At 45.6% G+C, this 19,784-nt stretch overlaps 1 protein-coding gene across 7 annotated transcripts in view; it reads left to right on the forward strand.

Moving 5' to 3' along the window:
* The window catches only part of ZNF219 (zinc finger protein 219), a 425,855-nt gene that overhangs the window by 387,217 nt on the left and 18,854 nt on the right, over nucleotides 1-19,784 (forward strand). For all 7 annotated transcript variants that reach the window (XM_086923060.1, XM_086923061.1, XM_086923064.1 and 4 more), the window contains one exon: nucleotides 11,998-12,132. In XM_086923060.1, coding sequence (XP_086779186.1) covers nucleotides 11,998-12,132 — 135 coding nt within the window. The remainder of the gene's footprint in view (nucleotides 1-11,997; nucleotides 12,133-19,784) is intronic.

Here is a 19,784-nt window from a genome sequence, read left to right on the forward strand (position 1 = left end):
CACCAGCAGCATTCGGTCTACCTGCCCTGGGCACGCACGGTGCACTATACTAAGGACTAACGGGTAAATCAAATGTGCCAATTATGGGAATACCACTTCCTGCAGTCAATTTACAATAGGGAGCATTCGCACTGTGGCACTGAATGGCAGTGGCACAGCGCCCAGAGCATCTAACACCAGCAACACAAAGGAGATATAAAAAGCAAATAATGGAAGGGAGACCAACGCCAATGTTGCTAGGTATACCACTCCTGTTCTGGTTGTCTGCTATGTGATGCAGAATGTGGTAGGTTTCCAAGGAATACTCATCTCATTTTAGTCCTGAAATCCTCTTATCGGTTGTAGGGGTTGCTTTGCCAAGATTGCAGCTAGAGGTAGCTCTTCCTGGACTGGCTTTTGATGTCATTAGTTAGTTAACTTATGATACTCTCTTAGGCATATAAAAATACATGTGTTTTAGGGATAGATTTGGGGCATTGTGTTATAGTTCGGTATGACTGTGGTGGTAGGATTCCCGGTCACCTTCAGTGCTCCGCCTCTGCTTGTTCTTGAAATTCTTGATGTTTTCAAGTTGCTTAACCTATGTGTGTGATCATAAAGTATATGAAGCTTATATGAAGCTTTTTATGGATGAGGGCACTCCTAAGCATATGAATATGAGTGTTTGCCTTTGTGAATCTTTTTTTTAGGCAGTCTATGTAGGCCCAGTGGGGCTCATCTTGTAACCAACTATTGCTTAATTCAGACTTACTTGTGCAGTAAATTGTTTGAGTAGGAAGTCTCAGCTTTAAAGCAGTCCTGTAGTTTCTCATCACCTATTCTTGTTCCATGCGTTTTAAGTCTGCACCTCTAATTTCTTTACTTTACATTAACACCTCAACTGCTGGGCCAACCAGTACACCTTTGAAAACTAGAGACCATGGGGTATCCAGGGCGGGCTGACTTGTGTCTCCATGTTTTACCCAGAATTCCTTACACACTTTAAACTTTCCACTGTGATGGAAAGTTCTGCAATCTGCAGGGATCCACAAACATCTGTCCGCCCGGCATTCCCCCTAAGTTTCCTGATAAAAATGTCACTTCACTTGTGTGGGTAGTCCTAGTGCATGCAACAGGGAAGGGCCCAAAATGTGGAGATATTAAAATTATCTTTCACAAAACGACCCGACTTTGGTCCTGGACTCGGCGGCCATCTTGGGAAACGTACCAAACATTTTTTTAAACCAGAGACCCCGGGGAGTACATTGAGGTGTGGCTTGCTTGGATCCCTCAATGTTTTCTACGCATTGTATGTTGCCAACTCTATCAGTTGCATAAACATTTTCTTGTACGAAGTATGAGTTTATATGGCTGAAGGACCTGGTAATTCTTATCCACTCTGCCCATGTACTTGTAATCAAGTATACAGGTGGGCTTGTGTACTTTGGCCATATGACGCCAAACTTTGACGTAGGAAGTGCTCTCATGAATTGTGCAGATAGTGCAAAACGCGGCAGCCAAAATGGTCCTTAATCTTCCTAGACTTTCTTCAGCTTCTTTGGCCAGGAAGAACCTGCATTGGCTGCCTATCCAGTCCAGGATCTCTTTCAAGATCCTTTGTCTTGCTCATGGGGCTGTGTATGGCTCTGGCCCAGAGGGTATCAGGTCCCTCCTACACTCCTACTCCCCCAGCAGGGCTCTCCGCTCATCGAACAAAAATCTTCTTTCAGTTCCAAGATTTGGAAAAGCAAAGGTGGGGAGGTGGAGCCTTCTCTACCCTGGTGCCCAGGCTCTGAAATGCTCTTCCCCCTGAATTGGCAGGACAACCCTCCCTTGCGCTTTTCCGTAAAGCATTAAAAACTTGTTTTTTGTAGAGGCTTACCCGTAATCGCGCACTAGGAGAATTTTAGACTGTTTGAGCTTATTGGCGCCTTAATACCCTTGGGCTAAGTTGTGCGGTATAAGTCGCCCCTCATTCATTCATTCATTGTAGTGAGCACGTACACATCATGCCTATCTGAGGACTTGACTGGTGGCAGTTCATTGGATCGCAAAGCAGTGCTGTGGGGTTTCTGGAGCTTCTTACAAAAAAGCTCCTGCAGAAATCCTTTCCAGCGCCAACAAACTGTACCGCAGGACACAGTGTTACCTTTCTAGAGCTCACTGAACAGCTCTAGCCTAGTATAGAAAATTTTCACATAAAGGTTATAATCTTTGTGAAAGAGAAGCTAGACAAGCTCCCATACAATTATGTCTGACACCTAGTGTTGAAGGGCAATCTGCAGGGTTGAGAGTGGAGTCCTTCCCTTTATAAATTCTCAAGCTGTATATATAGCCAATCGAGCTCGGGGCAGTGCAGTCATTGAAATGCAGCATGTGCTGCAATAGAAAAAACTATCTCTGCTTATTTACTATGCAGAGATGGGGGTTACCCAAACCGTGCGTTTATGCACTCCCTTCCCACGCCCTATTTTGAGTGCAAGGCCCAAAAATGTCTTTGACTCCCCTAATGAAGTTGGAGTCCACTTGTGTGTCCTAAAATGAGGCCCAAGAGAGCCCCGATGTTCTCTCAAATTGTTCAGCACGCAAATTTGTTGGTTGCACCATTTGCTCAGGGCAGTCCACATCTTAAAAGAGATGGATGTAGTCAATTGGCAAAAAATTGCCCGTTTCGACTTTCCATCCAGTGTCACTAAGTTGGGGGGCTTAAAGAGCATTCTGTCTGTCTTGCTGCCGCTCATGTCTGCTCTCATAGTTGCCTGCTCTCTTAGTTGACCTAACCTGCTACTGTTGTCCCGCTGCATTATCCTAATTGCAGTACATTATTCTTATTTTTTGGCTTTCCATTGGTTGGCATTACTATATAATATCCTTAATTTCCGGAAAATACTCACATATTTTCAAAGAAACTTTTGTTTGGGGACACAGAGTTTTATTGTACACTTGCAGCCAGGGCACAGGTGGCACTGGAGTGATTCAGTTTACCTCCTAATGGAGGAAACTCAGAGTGCAGGCTGGATCTCACCAGACCATGTTCTTGCACAGGCATAGTATGAAGCCAGCAAGTGACTGTGCATCGTGCACTTACAGTGTGTTACCCTTCCAACGAGCGACACTTGGCACCTCTTCACAGTTTATAGCAGCACTATGCCATTATTAAATTAATGTTATTATTTTTGTTTTCGTAATTAGGTGTCTGTCTTTTGTTATCGCGTAAACAGCAGTGGTTTTAAAACTCATATTAAACATGACTGATGCCACGTCAATGAATTTTAATGATATTTGTAGGAGACCGTTTTAGAGAAAAAACGACAAAGAACATTACATGTGCAACCGTAGGAAATGCAGCACAAACGGAAAATCGCAGCACCCGTGGCTTGTAAGGATCCTGACACAAGTGGAGCTGAAGTATTTACGTTAAAGTCCAAGGATGTCTCGAAAGTAAAGGGAGGTTTTGTTTAAGCAGATTTTATGTGGCTTCAGAGCAGGTTGTAATGAGCAGTATTGCTATAACATTTATTATAGTAAGTGATTTCATGCAAGTATTTCACAAAAAGTTTGAAAGCAGAGGAGCTGAAAGAATGCTCATATGAGATCCTAGCAAAAGTCTCTTCTTAGAAGTACAACGCCCTGTTCCGGCCGATCCTCATAAGGGACTCCGGCGTGGGAAATAGTGGTCCGCTTTGCAGATTCACCGACAAGCTCCACTCGTAGCTGTAGTAGTTTCGCTTTCCATGAGCAGTTTCATACCCTAAGCTGATGCGCGCACTGTGCATTCAGTAAATTGTCTGACGGCAACTGCGTCAGTGTGTTCTCACTCGCCCTCCAGTTCAAGCTTTCAGCAAGGGAGTGACTTCACTGTCACTGTTTTTGCATCTTTATTTCTGTTTTTTGATTTTTGTGAACCAAACATACATAAAAAAACATTGGTCGAGGCATATGAGCTGTAGATCACATACTTTTGCATAGATCGCCATCTGATGGTAAGCTTGGATGTTTGCACTTTTTTATTGTAGAAATCTTTGCAGTCACATGATAGGTGACTCCTCCTTTGGTTAGTAGTGCGCATGGGCATCAACTCCATCTCCAGATTGTTTTTTTCCACCATCGGGTTCTGATGTAATTTGCTGCGCTCTGTCATTTTGATTTCCCTTCGACGCGCAAAGCTCTCAGCGCTCGACGGTATTGTTTTGATCGCAATCTCTCAACGCGCATCTACTTCCCAAACAGATTTTCAAGTCCGGTCGTCGGCATGGGCCATTAGGCCGATCAGCGCCATCAACCAGCATATGTAAAGGACTGGGGCTAAATTCCCACACACAGATATCCACGAGGTCTACAACCTTTGTCTCTCTCCAGAACACTGCCAGGCCTGTGATTCAATAGCCTGGCTCGACGTCACAAAATGTCCAGATCAACAGTCTCTGTGCCGGAAGAGATCTTCGAGGCAGGCCCCGACGATCCGGAACCAGAGACAGAAGATGAACAAGCCAGCGTTTCCTAAGCTGACAAATCACTCAGACGACCAGTCGATTACTCCAGGTCAACGAACCGTGAGTACTGATGTCGACGCCCCGTCCCCGAAAAAATAATACGGCTCCGGTAACACCTGCACCTTCGGGTCTGGGTCGAAGCCGTGATGCTGCTCCGAAGCCCACTAAGCCTTCAGGCAGCTCGGGTCGAGCCAGCCACATCACGGTGCCGAAAAACCCTCTTCGGCACCGAAACATAAGCCCAAGGTACTGTCGACTCCAGACTCTTTGGCACCAAAATCCAAAATACCAGAGACTTCGGCACCGAAGCTAACTCCATCCAAAACTTCGGATCCGAACAAAGTGCCAAAATTTTCAGAGTCAAACTCCACCTAAGCAAAAGGTCACAAAAACTCCTTCTAAAGATAGACCAAAACACCATTCGGAGGCTAAATCCTCAGCATCGAAAATGACAGTTCATCCAAGGAACTTTTCCATCCAGATCCACTGGATCCTATGCAAAAGGATATTACTGGGCAAGTTACCTCTATACCACCTAAAAAGAGGAAATTGGACACCTCAAACACCCAAGATGCCCTCAAAGAAAAAAGACTTGGCCACCTCACCTATGAGGCCTTTTACACCACCTCCACAGCTTCCAGCCATTCTACCTCTCCAGCGCACTCTCCAATACCGCCTCTTATCACCCACACCACAAGTTGATGATGAGGATTTAGGGGATGGGGATGAAAACATAGACCCACCCCATAATGATAGATACTGATGACAACTTCACCTCAATATCTCCAGCCATTGGATCCAGGTTTTCCAGAGACCGCTTCACTGTGGTCGGCTTCTACACCAAAACTTTGGTGCAGGGTCTGCTGAGAATGTTTGACTCCAGGGTGATGGAAGGAAAAAAGGAGACTTTTTAGGAAATGCCCTCAATGTGGGACTAAATATATGTGCTCAGACAAGCACAATGCATGTAATCTATAGCCTGTTCAAGAATAAAAAGACTACGCTCCAGCACATATAATCGACATGATGACGCCAGCTGAATTCTCAGCAGACGAGGAACAACACGCACAGGCTGGCAATGAAGAAGGCAGCGACTTAGCAGTAGAAGGGAATGCCATCCTGTGCATCCCGCACTAGGTCGCTTCCGATGAGTACAGTCAACATGAATAGGATAACGAATCGGTGATGTCAACAGTGGATCCTCCACAAGGACAGGCAGGGTTAGGGCCGAGAATGAGGATGCAAAGAGCAACCAAAAGCTCACCCCAAGGCCCCCCCCCCACCTAAAAACTAAGCCCAAGACCACCCACCATAGTTTGGGTGCACCACAGCCTTCAGGTTCTGGTCGACAGAGAGAGCGCCTCGGAGCCGAGACAGGACAAGACTACACTCTATTCTGATTGGACTCCAGGCGACAGGCACGGAGATCATACGCAGCGATGAAGCCATTAACGCATGCGCACCCTATGGCACCAGCAAAGACTCCAACACCTCACCTTCCTTTGGGCTCAACAAAGCCTTCCGAGCCAACCAAACATACGGCATTGACACACACACACACACACACACCTCATCGGAGCCGCGACATACACAACTCCAGAAAGGGGCTCGACAGGGTATTGGCCTTCCAGATCCTCTTAAAAGAGGAAAAGTATTGAACATTACGCCGCAAGCCCTATGCCACTTGAACGCGCTCCATCTCCACAGCCTATATTGCCATCATTCATACACTTGATGTCGAAACCGGGAGTCCAAGTCATTACGCACATGACACTCACAAGGAAACCCTCCCCATAGTTCAGATCTCTGGAATGCATACAATATTGTAATACCAGATTGAGACATTTAACTCCCAATACCAGCGAAAACATCACCGCCAGGTGAGATCTCCTCATACCATAGTGTTATTCAGAGAGCATCTGATTAATACAAGGTAAAAATGCATACTAGAGAGGAGGAAACCGTGTTTCTGGTTGAAACTGAGCACCCTGTACAATACCTACCTATGATAGGTCCATCCTCAAGGTCTCCACTGAGACCTGGTCAAAACTAGAGTCCTTAAAACACGAATTAAGAGGAAGTACAAACCTTTCTCCACTGACCCACTTTGCATAATGGGACACCCAACAGCTGTCTCTCTAGTGGTAACAACTGCAAGGAAGAGAACAGCTTCACCAATGTACTGGGGACACCTTTCATCCTGACAAAAAAAGTAAGCGCATAGATGCAGCAGGTAAAAGGATGGCAGTGGGACACGCCAATCATTGGCTCATAGCTATGTCTGTAGCATTTCCATCTCTGTATAACAGAGCCAACTGGGACAGTATGGTATAGTTAATACAACATCTCCCAGAACAATACAGGATTATTTGGATGATCTAGTGTTGGTTTTGCTCAGGGTCCGTCAGTCTCTGAACTGGTGGGGCACACACACATAATCATCATCAAAGGCAGACCTTGTTTGGACCCAGTACCGCAAGTGACTATCACCACGGATCAATCACTCATATGATGGGGCGCACACATTGAGGACACCACAGTCCAGGGTCATTAGACTGCTCTTCAACAAAAACTCAACATCAATGTCCTGGAGCTTATAGCAATTCAGATGGCTCTAAAATCCTTCCTTCCCATCATATCTGGAAAGACAATATGAGGGCAATGTACTACATCCAGAAACAAGGAGGGACTCCTTCACTACAGCTGTCCCAGCTATCATAGACCATTTATCACTTGGCTATTCGCCATCACATCCACCTCCTGACAGAGTATCTTCTGGGAGTGAACAATTAATTGGCGGACCTGCTGAGGACACAGGAACAAGTTCACAAATGGGAACTCCACCCCAAGTCCTCTGCGGTTACTTCCAATGTCACCGGACATAAATCTATTCTCCACTGTAGAAAATTCAAAACGCCACAACTTCGCCCCCGGAGTTCCTGCTCGCTAAGCCCTTGGAGTGCCCCCCTCCCCCCTGCTACATCTCATCACCGGCTTCTACATGTGCCACCTCTGGGCCCAAGGTGGACTTTGGATTTGTAGTCTTCCAGGTGCAGCAGAGCTCCTGGAGGATTGTGTACCATACAGTCGCCATCATCAGTTTCCAGAGTCCCAAGGTGTCTTCGCGAGGGAGAGCGACAATCTCCACTTATGCTTGATTCGTCAACGAGCGAAGTACCCGCAGTCTCATCATATGGAGACTCCGGCCACTTCCAGTGCCTGGTGATCAAACGTTGGGCCGTGATTAGTCCCAATTTGATCAATCTAGATGTCACCTTGTGCCTCTTGGATCTGTGGTAGAGGCACAACAGGCACACCTCCCAAGCGCAGTCTACCACTCACCCAACGCAGTTGGACAAGTGAGACACCACGGACTGCCAGTAGATACCAAGCGCCTCATAGCTCCACATCATATGCTGAAGATTTGCGTCTACTAGCTGGCACCTAGGACAGCGGGCATTGGTGCGTCTGAAGTACCTCAGTGTCAGGTATGCCCTGTGAATGATGTAGTATTGTATGAGTTGGAACCTTGAGATTCTGGGGATGATCGTGGGTCCCTACAGTATTGCCTCCCATTCCCGGTCTGTGCATGGTCTGAGAAGGTCTGCTTCCCAGTGAAACCTAGGAGGATCCAGTGGTTACACCACGTTAGTACACAATGAGTCAGCGATCCACTTCATGAGGTGTCTCCCTGTACCCATCCCATGTATTGTATGGTGGGTTCCTGTAATATTTTCCTCCACATCACCTGCAGGGCCGCGAGCAGCGTGGTGTGCAGGAGAAACTGGCCTCGCGGTACTAGGACATCAAACAATGCCATATGGCGCCGCAATAATCTCCCAGATTCTGTAGTCCGCCTCGTTCCAAGTGGAACGTTCCACCCCGTTGGCGGCCCGCCAGCCCCTTTGTGTGGCCTGCAAAGGCAATGTCAGTGTGTGAGGGACTGTATCGCCTGCAAGTCGCAGGCTCCGTAGGAAACACCTGTGCGCGACCTCCATTATTAGCTCGATGGGCGTTGCTCCCTGCCTTCCGGGATGAAATAGTCTGAGGATGGACGAATGCCTCCACAGTGGCAGATGTGCGGTAGTATCCCCCAGATTACGGCCGCTGGCCCATCTGACCACCCAGTGCAGTTGTGCTGCCAGGTAGTAGTGCTCCATGTTGTCCACCTGCACCGCCCTCCCCGGCTGGCTGACCAGTAGGTACAGTTTAGAGAGAGCAACGCGGCATCGTAAGCCGTGCCAAATAAACTCCCACATGGTGCTTTCAAAAGAACAGAAAATAGGGGGGGGGTCGATAGAGTTTGTGTATATAGGGGTAGCTTGGCGAAGAAGAACAAAAGCGGAGGTAGCACCATCATTTTGAGCAGGGTGGTGTGACCCATGACCGTCCAGGGCAGAAGTGCAACTGCGACTTGACGGCGGAAATCGCATTTGAGATTTTTTCCAGTAGCTCCTCTGCCTGATGATGGATTGTGACCCCCTAAGTACTTAAAAACGGATGGCTGCCACTTCACACCCACAACATTCATCACCAACATCACATGCGTCCCATCACCCAGGGGTATCCCCATTCCGGAGGGCCACAGCCAGTGAGAACAGGAGTGGTGATAATGGGCAGCCCTGTCTAGTGCCTCAACCGAGGGCCACAGGTTCAGATGCAAACTGGCCTGTCCCAACCCTAGCAGTGGATAGGGTGTGTAAAAGCCGGACAAGACTGAGGATGCGCACTCCCAATTTATACCAAAGGTTATCTTTCCTTTCGAATCAACCACTTGTCTTTCCGGTTTTGTCCTAAATTTATACCAAAGGTTATCTTTCCTTTCCATTTGAATCAACCACTTGTCTTTCCGGTTTTCTTCCCTAAGCCTGACAATGTTGCAGAAAGGGCTCTCCATACACACAATGTTAAAAGGGCACTTATGTATTACATTGAGAGAACTAAACCTTTTAGGAAAACCCAACCGCTTTTTCAGGCTTTCTCAAATCTCAAAAAAGGTAAAGCCATCTCCAAAGCAGGAATTCTAAGATGGATTGTGAAATATTTATACATTTATTTTATAAAGACCAAAAGAACACTGCCTACCATTCCACGAGCACACTCTGAGGAAAAAGGGGGCTTCGGTTGCATTTTTGGGAAACATCCCCTTAGCTTACATTTGTATGGCAGCTACTTGGTCAAATCCACACACATTTACAAAATATTTTGTAGATGTTCAAGCCAGGCAGCAGCCTCTTGTAGGACAAAGTCTTACAGAGGCTATTTCAAACATCCGGGCACCATCTCATGCCTAGTGCCACAGCGAGAGGAATAGGATCATCTGAATGGCACTCCTCTGCAAAATGGTTGAATTTCATACATGCTGAGTATTTCAACCCTGTGGCCAATTAACTCCTGTGCAAGAGTGTGTTTCATAACCTTTAGTTTCATTCATGTCTGTTTCTCGTTTGCATTTTCGGTTGAAATTTTATACACACTTTCCATGGGTTCCTCCTTGATGTTAACGTGAAGAAATTGGATTTAATTTGTTCAGCTCACGCTAGAGGGAACTTTGATGATCAGCCTAACTCCAAAATGTTTGTAAGGCTCCTGGTCAGTTCACACAGGATGGGCTATTGCTACTTAGATGGGCAACATGTGGATTAGTGTTGCCATCACATCTTCCTCATGCCACATTAAAATTGTATACAGGCTTCCTCAGTTATGTGCGGAAGGCATCGATGGATCTTGCAGAGGATCACTGGTCCTAGTCTGTGTTCGGGGGGGGGGGGGGGGGAGGTGTCAAACTGCCATTTTAACACTAATTACCACTCTCGTTATGGAGCGTGAAGAAAGACATCATCCACATCGAGATGGGGGAATAGTGAAGTAGCCGTTAATCATCTACTCCTAGTGTGTAGTGCTGCAGATTCACTTGCGCCTTCCTGCCTCCACGGCAGGTATGTGATGGTGTCAGATTTACATATACTAAACCAGGGGTCCCCAACCTTTTTTATAATGAGGGCTACCTATATTAAATTAAACTCATACCGGATTCTAGTATTAGTGTGGTAATAGTGACCATGTCAGACGAGCACAGTGGCCACAACATGCAAGATAACCTGCAATTTTTTTAAATTTTTATTTACAGAGTTTTATATAGCGCAAATTTGACCTATCCGGTACCGGAGCGCTTAACCTGAGCACCAGTTTCGTTACAGAAGGACCCATTCTTTTTTTTTTTTTGTTTTGTTAGGAACAGGGAGTTTAAGTGATTTGTCCAGAATCACAGGATGTTGAGCATCGTTGCCCAGACTCGTACCCGGTTACCCAGCTTCGAGGTCGACAGCTCTAGCCGTAAGGCCACATCCTCTCCCAATGTGATGTGACTTGGGGCTTCTTATGTAGGGCTTTAGGTGGTCAGTTGAGGTCTTCCATTAAGGAAATCTCTTAACCATGTTCAGACAGGGCACTGAACGCCTAGCTGACTAAAGCCGGTTACTATTACCTAATGGTCTGTGAAATCAAACACCAGGAACAGGTCCAATCAGACCAGTGCTATAGTATTTCTATCTTCCTTTTTTTCTGAGCCCATGGATAGCTGATAATACTGCGGTTTCTGTACTATAACCATATTAACCCCTTGTATGCTGATGACGAACCCCAGCCGTCCTGCACTACGGTGCTCGTGTGCTGATGACGGCTGGGGTTCGTCATGGCCCGCCCCTGTTCTTTTGTTTACCGCACAGCGGCGGAAACGGGCCAGCAGCGAAGGGGTTAAAAGTGTACATGCAAATGGACATCCATGAAAGTACTCTCCATAAGTTTACCGATGAATGTGTAAGCATGAAGCTCAGTTTGCAAATGTGGCACCCAATGCATAGCATATAGCATCGATTTCTAGTATGAACGTCTATGAAGGAATGAGCAGTAGGGTGGTTTGTTAGAAAAGATTGACCCCTCTCACTGCCCATAGGTATTAGAACTGTATTCTCAGTGACCCTGACATTTATAATTGGCCCATTCCCTCCCAGACAATCAGTTTGGAGGATGGTAGTCTTAAAATGTAGGTTTTCATAGGCTAAGAGCATTTAATTTTATTTGGTTGTACAGCTGCGAGCTTAACTAGACAACAGGAGTTTACATTCCAGTAGTAGCATTCAGTACACAAGTAATCTTTAATTTTCTTTGGGGGGTGGAGGGGGGTGGGGGGCGAAGGAGCAGGGTATTTAGGTTGCCCTTGGTCGAAATGTCACTACTTCATCAATGAATGATAGCCATCAATAGAGTGGTCAAAGATTAGGTAAGTCATACAGCACAATGGTGTTTCAGAGCTGGTTTACATTATTTCATAGGGCAGTGGAGAATGCTGATGGTGTGCCTAGTCTTTACCCTGATCGGAGTTCTTAATCGATTCCTGTGGTGATAAAGTAGAGAAACTAAATGGTGTACATGCAAGGATGTTCTGAGATAAATGTGCACGGCTGTGGGCTCCTACCTGTCCTTATTTCACACAAGTGTAAATATATTATATGTTTTACCATAGATGAAAATAACGGTATGCGCACTGGGAGTCTTCAGTCCGGATCAGGTCGTGGAATGTCCGGAAAGGACTGTCCTTACTGTGGAAAATCTTTCCGATCATCACACCATTTGAAAGTCCATCTCCGAGTGCACACAGGTGAGAGAGAGACCATGTTGTTCCTTTATCTTTACTTCTTGTGTTTTTTGCTGTAGCCGCCATTTTTCTTTTCTGTTTCTCACCTGTTTAACTGTTTCCTTTACTGTCACTCTTGCTGGCATTTCTCTCCTCTAGCTCTTTCGCTGCCAACTTATTGATCAATCTGTCTGTCACTCATTTTTTCCATCTTTTCATATTTTGTGTAAATCTTTCGAAGTCTCTGGTTCTCTTTTTTTGTGTGTTTTGTGCTCCTTCTCAATGTCTGCTAGAACACCGACTCAGCAAGAAAACATTTTGTGTTGCTAGTCTGCGGTCAAGACCTCATGTGATCCCCGTAGATTACTGGGGGATGTATAATTTCCCAGATTAATTTTTTGTCTAATTATCATTATAGTTTGCCTTTTTATTCGTGGAACTGAATATGGGGTGTATAATCTTATTTAAAGACTTATGTGGTTGACACTGCATTTTTTTATTGAAAGAAATATGTAGTTGTAACTGCATTTTTTAATTGGAAACCTAATTGTCAATCTGATTTTACAATTGATGCACAAGATAATTATCATTAAAAGTCAGATTGAGCCTTGATAAAATGGTAGGATTGCGAAAGGTATGAGCTGTGGACTCCATTATTGTAAAGATTGAATTTGGATCCCATTATTCTAATTGTTGTGAAGAGATTACATTGATAAAACTGTCCATTTATCAAAGTATGAACTACAAAATTAGTAAAGAACATGTGCATTGAAGAATGCTAAAGACGTTGATCTCATGACTTTATGAACACCTCTACTTGCTCTTTGTTTTGCTTTGTTCTAAATATACAAGAACACCGAAAGTGTTTAGCGAGGTGATCAGCGTCAGGCATATTCTGGTTAACCCTCCTTGTTTCTTCCTTTTTTTCAAACAAGTGTGTGTGTTATTTGTAAATGAATAAAATCGCTGAAAAAAATGAAAGGTTTATGTGACGTTCTAGTTGGGTGTTGAAATAAGGTGAAAACTGTCTAAAACCATTTTTAGTTTATTGAGCCAACTATAACTTGCACCCCACTGTGCACTACTTATGGCCTTGCAGCTTTCATCACTCATGACCTGTTAAATAATACATTGAGGATCTCATTAATGACATCACTGATTATAACATACCATCATTGTGTCACCATCCAGTTGGGTATGTGGAGTAGAAGTAATTCAACATGCTACAACTGTGGACAATTTTCTGTTCTCCTTACTAGAATTACCCTCTTAAAGACTTCACAGGACCAGCAAGTTTAAGTCAAAAATGATAGATGTACATTTGCCACTGTGAACACCCCTTGTGTCTGGCCCTATGGGCAACACTCCATAGTTTAGTAAATTACAGTACACACATTCCTAATATAGGCATAATGGCTTGCAATTTTTCAAGCTATGCTTACAACACAAATATGAGGTAGCCCACCTTTAAGTGGAGCACCCCCTACATTTTGCATTATTTAATAATCTGCAATGCCTCTACATCTCTAATGAAGTTCTGGAAATAAACATGCACAGCATATAGTATGTCTGCATCACTGTAATACTATTTAACTAGGGCATGTGCTAGATATTCACTTGTGTATATTGTATTAATGTATGGCTTTAAGCCACAACCTTTTTTCAGCAGACTTGGGGTTTTAAGCCTCAATCTACTCGCATACATACCTCTGCAACCCACATCAGGTGCATTCAGCTTTTACCTTCTTTAACGCGGAGTACCTCATGCACCCCAATCTTTAATGGATTGTAAATGGTGCAGCATGTACCTTTTTTAAAATGCACCATTTAATTTGTCTTCAGAGCTTATACTATTTCTATGCTATCAACCCACATGTGCACGCTCATTAACTTTATGCTGTATACAACTATGATGCTGTCAGTGATGTAGTTTTGTTAAATCAAGGAGTTAGGTCCTGGGACATGCAGTTGGTTGGACCATCAAAATCTCAATCATATACAAAATTACCAACGACACATTTCTTTTTACCTCAAAGATTGAGCAGAACAAACTAGTATCAATTTAGTTTGTTAGGTAACCTTTATTCATACCTCTTTATTTGTTATTTTTAGTTATTTTGATTTTTATCAATGTATGAGAAAAACACTATACGCTTTACACATGAATACAATACAAATCAACATACATACAATACAATTCCACAATCCATATATATACAATATAGAATTTGTATCCAATTTTCATCAGCAAACATTAATTCTGTGAGGTGTTATTTAATGACACCAACAACAGGGCTACGTCACGTTGAACTAGATATTCAATCAACAGCAAATTAATGTGAAAAAAGAGATTTCAAAAGACCACAAGTAAGGGAGGCCATGATAACCCTATTGAAGCCCAATAAAGATCCGACCTGCCATGATTCTTACCGCCCTCTTTATTTAATCAACTTAGATGCGAAGATATACGCAAAGTTATTGGAGGATAGATTGAAGCCTATGCTACCCCAAATTGCTTTATCTGACCAATCTGGATTCGTTCCGGACAGGTCAACATCTCACAATTTAAGAGTGTTGTTTGGTTTGTTGCACTATTTAGATCCCCGGGTACAGGCGGCTGCTGCATTATTGGATTCTACCAAGGCCTTTGACTCTCTTGAGTGGAGCTTTTTATTTGCCTTGTTCACGCGTATGGGGTTCAGCCCACTGTTTACACGACAAACAAGGCTATCGTATACTTCCCCTACGGCAAGAGTGAGGGTAAATGGACAAATCTCGGGACCATTTGACATCACGAGGGGTACGAGGCAGGGATGCCCGCTATCGCCGCTGCTATTTGCCATTTGCCATTGCCACTGAGCCTTTGGCGGCCCGTTTGAGACCGCAACGTAGCATTGGTTTCACTTAGAGAGGTCTGCTTATTTCTATGTACGCTGATGACATGACCATTTATATGACTGACCCTGTCGATAACTTTGACCCCCTGATGAGAGAGTTTGTGCGATATAGCGGCCTGACGGGTATACACATCAACTGAACAAAATCGGTTATGTTGCCACTGACTGATGATACTAAACAATGTTGTACTGAATTTCCCATAGAAAGGGTGACGGAAGAGGTCAAGTATTTAGGCATTAGAATCAGTAGATCAATACAGGACATATGGCTATCCAACTATGGTACAGCAATGGCCTGGCCGGAAGTTAAGGTACAGAGATGGAAAACACTGCCTCTCTCCTTGACAGGTCGTATTGCAATAACTAAGATGGTCGTCTTGCCTAAATTACTTTATTTGCAAATATCCCCCTGCCACTCACAGGGCAATTCTTTAAACGTCTGAAGACTGCTATTTTGGAATTGGTCTGGGCAAGAAGACAACCTAGGGTGTTGTGGAACCTTTTAACGCTTCCGTTTAGTCAAGGGGGGCTTGCAGCTCCTGACTTTGAATTATACGCCTATGGTGCACAGGCCCAATAACTGCATTATTGGCATCACCCGATCCCTTTTCAACCGCACATGGCTATTGAAACGGATGTGGCGGCGCCTACCCCACTCAATGTAACTGTCTATCACCCGTATAGAAGGTCCCCAACAGATATAAACACGGTTGAAGCTGTGAGATCAGCATGGTTGAAAGTAGCTAAACGTGCTGGCCTTACAGAGCTTTTTGCACCATCTATGCCGATAGGGGGGAACCCACTATTGGGAACATTGACGGATAGGGCAGTGACGGACAGAGCACACAAACGCGGGCTAGACACTGCAGGCGACTTACACCCGGATAATTCCTTTTTGTCACTGAAGATGTGCGAGCCGAATGACCCTACTGCCTCTGACATATTATTCTATCAACTGCGAGCGGCATGTAAGGCTCGATACCCAGATTCTCCAGCGGCAGAAACAATATTGCCGGCACTGGAGGACCCTCTGGCTAATAACTCACCTCGCAAGTTGATAACGCGTATCTATAGTATCACCCAGGACACTGCTCCAGTACTAGTGTGTTCATCAAGGTCAGAGTGGTAAAGGGAAGCCAATATGGTCATTACTGATCAACAATGGCTATTTTGCTGCTCTCAGCTAGAAAATCTTTCGCCTAATTACCGGTTGAGGCTCATACATTTTAATTATTTGCATAGAACTTATTGTACGCAGAAACAGCTCTTTCGTATTGGACTCCAAAACGACACAATGTTGGAGATGTGGGGAACAGGAAGCAACATTCTTCCATCTGACTTGGGAACGTGGGCGGATAGAGAGGTACTGGATTGAGGTGCCTGGACATATAGGGCACATTGTTGAACTAGATTTACAGGCAGATCCTCTTATGGCTCTATTGGGATTTGTGATGGAAACACCTCGCAGTTCCCGCAAATTGGTAGCTCTTTTGCTATTGCTTGCCAAGCGACAGATTGCGCAGCATTGGAAGAGAGCGACCCCACCGACAGTGGCGGGCTGGATGAAGTCAGCTGTTTATTGCAAAGACCAATTAACATCGTATTGGGAACTTATGCCACAGAAATCCAGACCTGTAGACATATGGAAGCCTTTGGTGAATTGGCTGGGACAGACAGGCACGGACCTGTGTAGACAGAGCATGATTGAGAGGGATGGGGGTGTATAGGTTACGAAGGACGGTGAAGTGTTCGGTATTAATGAGATGAGGAATGTGAGACGTGAAATAAAAGGGTGGGAGATGTTGAGTGATACGGGGTGCATTGGTTGTGACTTGCTATCATAGATAGCTGACTAACAGCTTCAATATTAGGGTAGGGTATGAGGTGGGCTGAGTGTAAGGGTAGGATTGTAGGTAATGTTATAACTTTATATTTTTTTCATGTTTTCTTTTTTTTGTTCACAATATATATACATCACACGTATACATGCTATATTTGATCTATTAGACATAACACACCGCCGGACAGTGTGTGTTGTCGGCATTCTGTCTGCGTAATATAGAATTCTATGATTATAGAAATGCGTTGCTGCCTGCCTCCAGGTTGTTGGCTCAGAGCGGTGTTACATGTGTGATCACAAATAAAGGTTTTTGAAAGAAAAAAAGAAAAAACACTACTCACTAACTACTATTGCCTACAAATCACTCCTACTCTACTCTATACAAGTATACTCTATTAATCAACTAGTCACTCTCTACTAACTATTAATCACTGCTAATACACTCCACTACTCTCTAATGCTTACCTATTGACATTAATGACAATACCATATATTTATCGGTTTAAAATAAATAATGAAAAAATGACATTTGCAATGCCAATAGCTCTAACTTTAACAAAGATGAGACCATTGCATTGTAAATGCTTGTTCTGTGTTTCTAGGCTTTTTTCCGTAAGCTATGGTCTTATTAGCCTGTCACACTAACGTTTGTGTTTTTAGTGACTATATATTCGTTTACCAAAATGTTGCTATTGTAAACTGACGGTGGTGTTAAGCTACTGAGAAAAGGGGTAGGATCAGTAAATAGATGAGTAAAGGTAATGCTGTATTTATGCAGATACCTTTCTTTAACTACTTTTACTCACTTTAAAAAAATATTATGCCTCAAGTAACAAAAAAAGTGCACTTGCCCTTAAAGGTTTATCCCTTGCTGTCACGCCTGCATTACCGTCCCAATTCTCATTTACTTCGGCCTGCTTCTCAGGTTATGCTTTAAATTCAACAGCTCCTATTCTAATGGAATGTCATTTAGAAGGGGACTCACTTTTATCTTCAATGCCTGCTCTCCTGGACTAACATCAATGGCGACAACACCAACAAGATCATAAACGCCATCCACTCCGGATCTCTGTCAGACCCATGAGTGGGTGCGTGTCAGACAACTCATCACAACACCCACCCACTCTGCCGGTCACACGCTTGACCCCATCTTCTCTGCAAGCCCCCACATCTCCTTCAACCACACCACCGAACTCCACGGGACCGACTAGCGCTGCATCCACTTAACCTTCAAGAAACCCATCACGCATCACTGCACCCAACAGATGCCTCGCCGCTGCTGGAGCAAAGTCACCGAAGACCAGCCAACCACCACCCTCGCCCAGAGCCCACCTGCCGACACCGCCTCCCGCAACCTCAGACAGTGGATCAACGACTGCACCAACACCCTCGCCCCGATCAAGAAACCTTCCAGCAGTCACACCAACAAGAAAGCCAACTGGTTCACTAAAGACCTCCGGGCCTCCAAGCAAACCTGCCGAAAGCTGGAGACGATCTGGCTCCGTGAACGAACACAGGACAGCCACGCAGCCCACAAGAACGCCACCCGCAGACACCATCACCTCGTCAGATCCGCCAAAAGGCCCTCCTTCAAAAACTGCCTAGACAACAATGCGCACAACAGCAAAGAGCTCTTCAACATCGTGAAGAAACTCTCCAACCCCATCTCCAACACCAACGACGTCCCACCCCCGCAAGACCTGTGCAACTCGCTGGCCTCCTTCCACCGCAAGATTGCAGACATCCACGACCGCTTCAACGCCACGACCGCCCCGACAACCATTGAGACCTCCGCCCCCACGACCACCATCCGCACCAACCCCCTGCTCTCCTGGACCAACATCAGCGACGACGACCCCATCAAGATCATGAACACCATCCACTCCGGATCTCAGTCAGACCCATGCCCACAACACATCTTCAACAAAACCAGCACATCAATCGCATCTCGTCTCCGGAAAGTCATCCACACCTCCTTCGAGACAGCACCCTTCCCGGAGAGCTGCTCGCCCACGTCGCATATCTGCACAACCTCAACATCATCTCCTATGCCGATGACACCCAGCTGATCCTCTCCCTCATCAAGGACAACCACACCGCCAAAACCAACCTTCACAAAGGAATGAAGGCCGTTGCTGAATGGACAAGGAACAGCAGACTGGAGCTGAACTCTGACAAGACGGAGGTCCTCCTCCTCTGATCCACCCCTTCGGCCTGGGACGACTCCTGGTGACCGCTCCAACACCCACCGACCACGCACGCAACCTAGGGGTCATCTTTGACTCCACCCTCTCCATTACTAAACAGGTCAACGCCGTCTGCTCCTCCTGCTTCAACACCCTCTGCATGCTCTGCAGGATCTACAAGTGGATCCCCACTGAAACGAGAAGAACAGTCACTCAGGTCTTCATCAGCAGCAGGTTGAACTACGGAAATGCCTTCTTCGCAGGAGCCTCGGCCACACTCCTGAGACTGCTCCTATGCATCCAGAACGCCTCTGCACGCCTGATCCTTGACATCCCTCGCTGCAGCCACATCACACCCCACCTGAGAGACCTGCACTGGCTCCCGGTCAACCAGAGTCTAACCTTCAAGCTCCTCACCCACGCACACAAGGCACTCCACAACACCGGGCCAACGTACCTCAACAGACGACTCAACTGCTACACCCCCACCTGCCAGCTCTGCTCCGCCGACCTCGCCACTGTCCCCCGCTTCCGAAGAGCGACCTCTGGCGGCAGATCGTTCTCCCACCTCGCCGCCAAGACCGAAGAGCGACCTCCGGCGGCAGATCGTTCTCCCACCTCGCCGCCAAGACCTGGAACACCCTCCCCATCCACCTACGGCAGATCCAAGACCTGCTGACCTTCAGAAAACTCCTCAAGACCTGGTTTTTCGAGCAGTAGCAGCATTCCCCAGCACTTTGAGACCCTCAGGGG

This window comes from Lissotriton vulgaris, chromosome 5 (genome assembly GCF_964263255.1).
Source record: "Lissotriton vulgaris chromosome 5, aLisVul1.2, whole genome shotgun sequence".
Lineage (NCBI taxonomy): Eukaryota > Metazoa > Chordata > Amphibia > Caudata > Salamandridae > Lissotriton > Lissotriton vulgaris.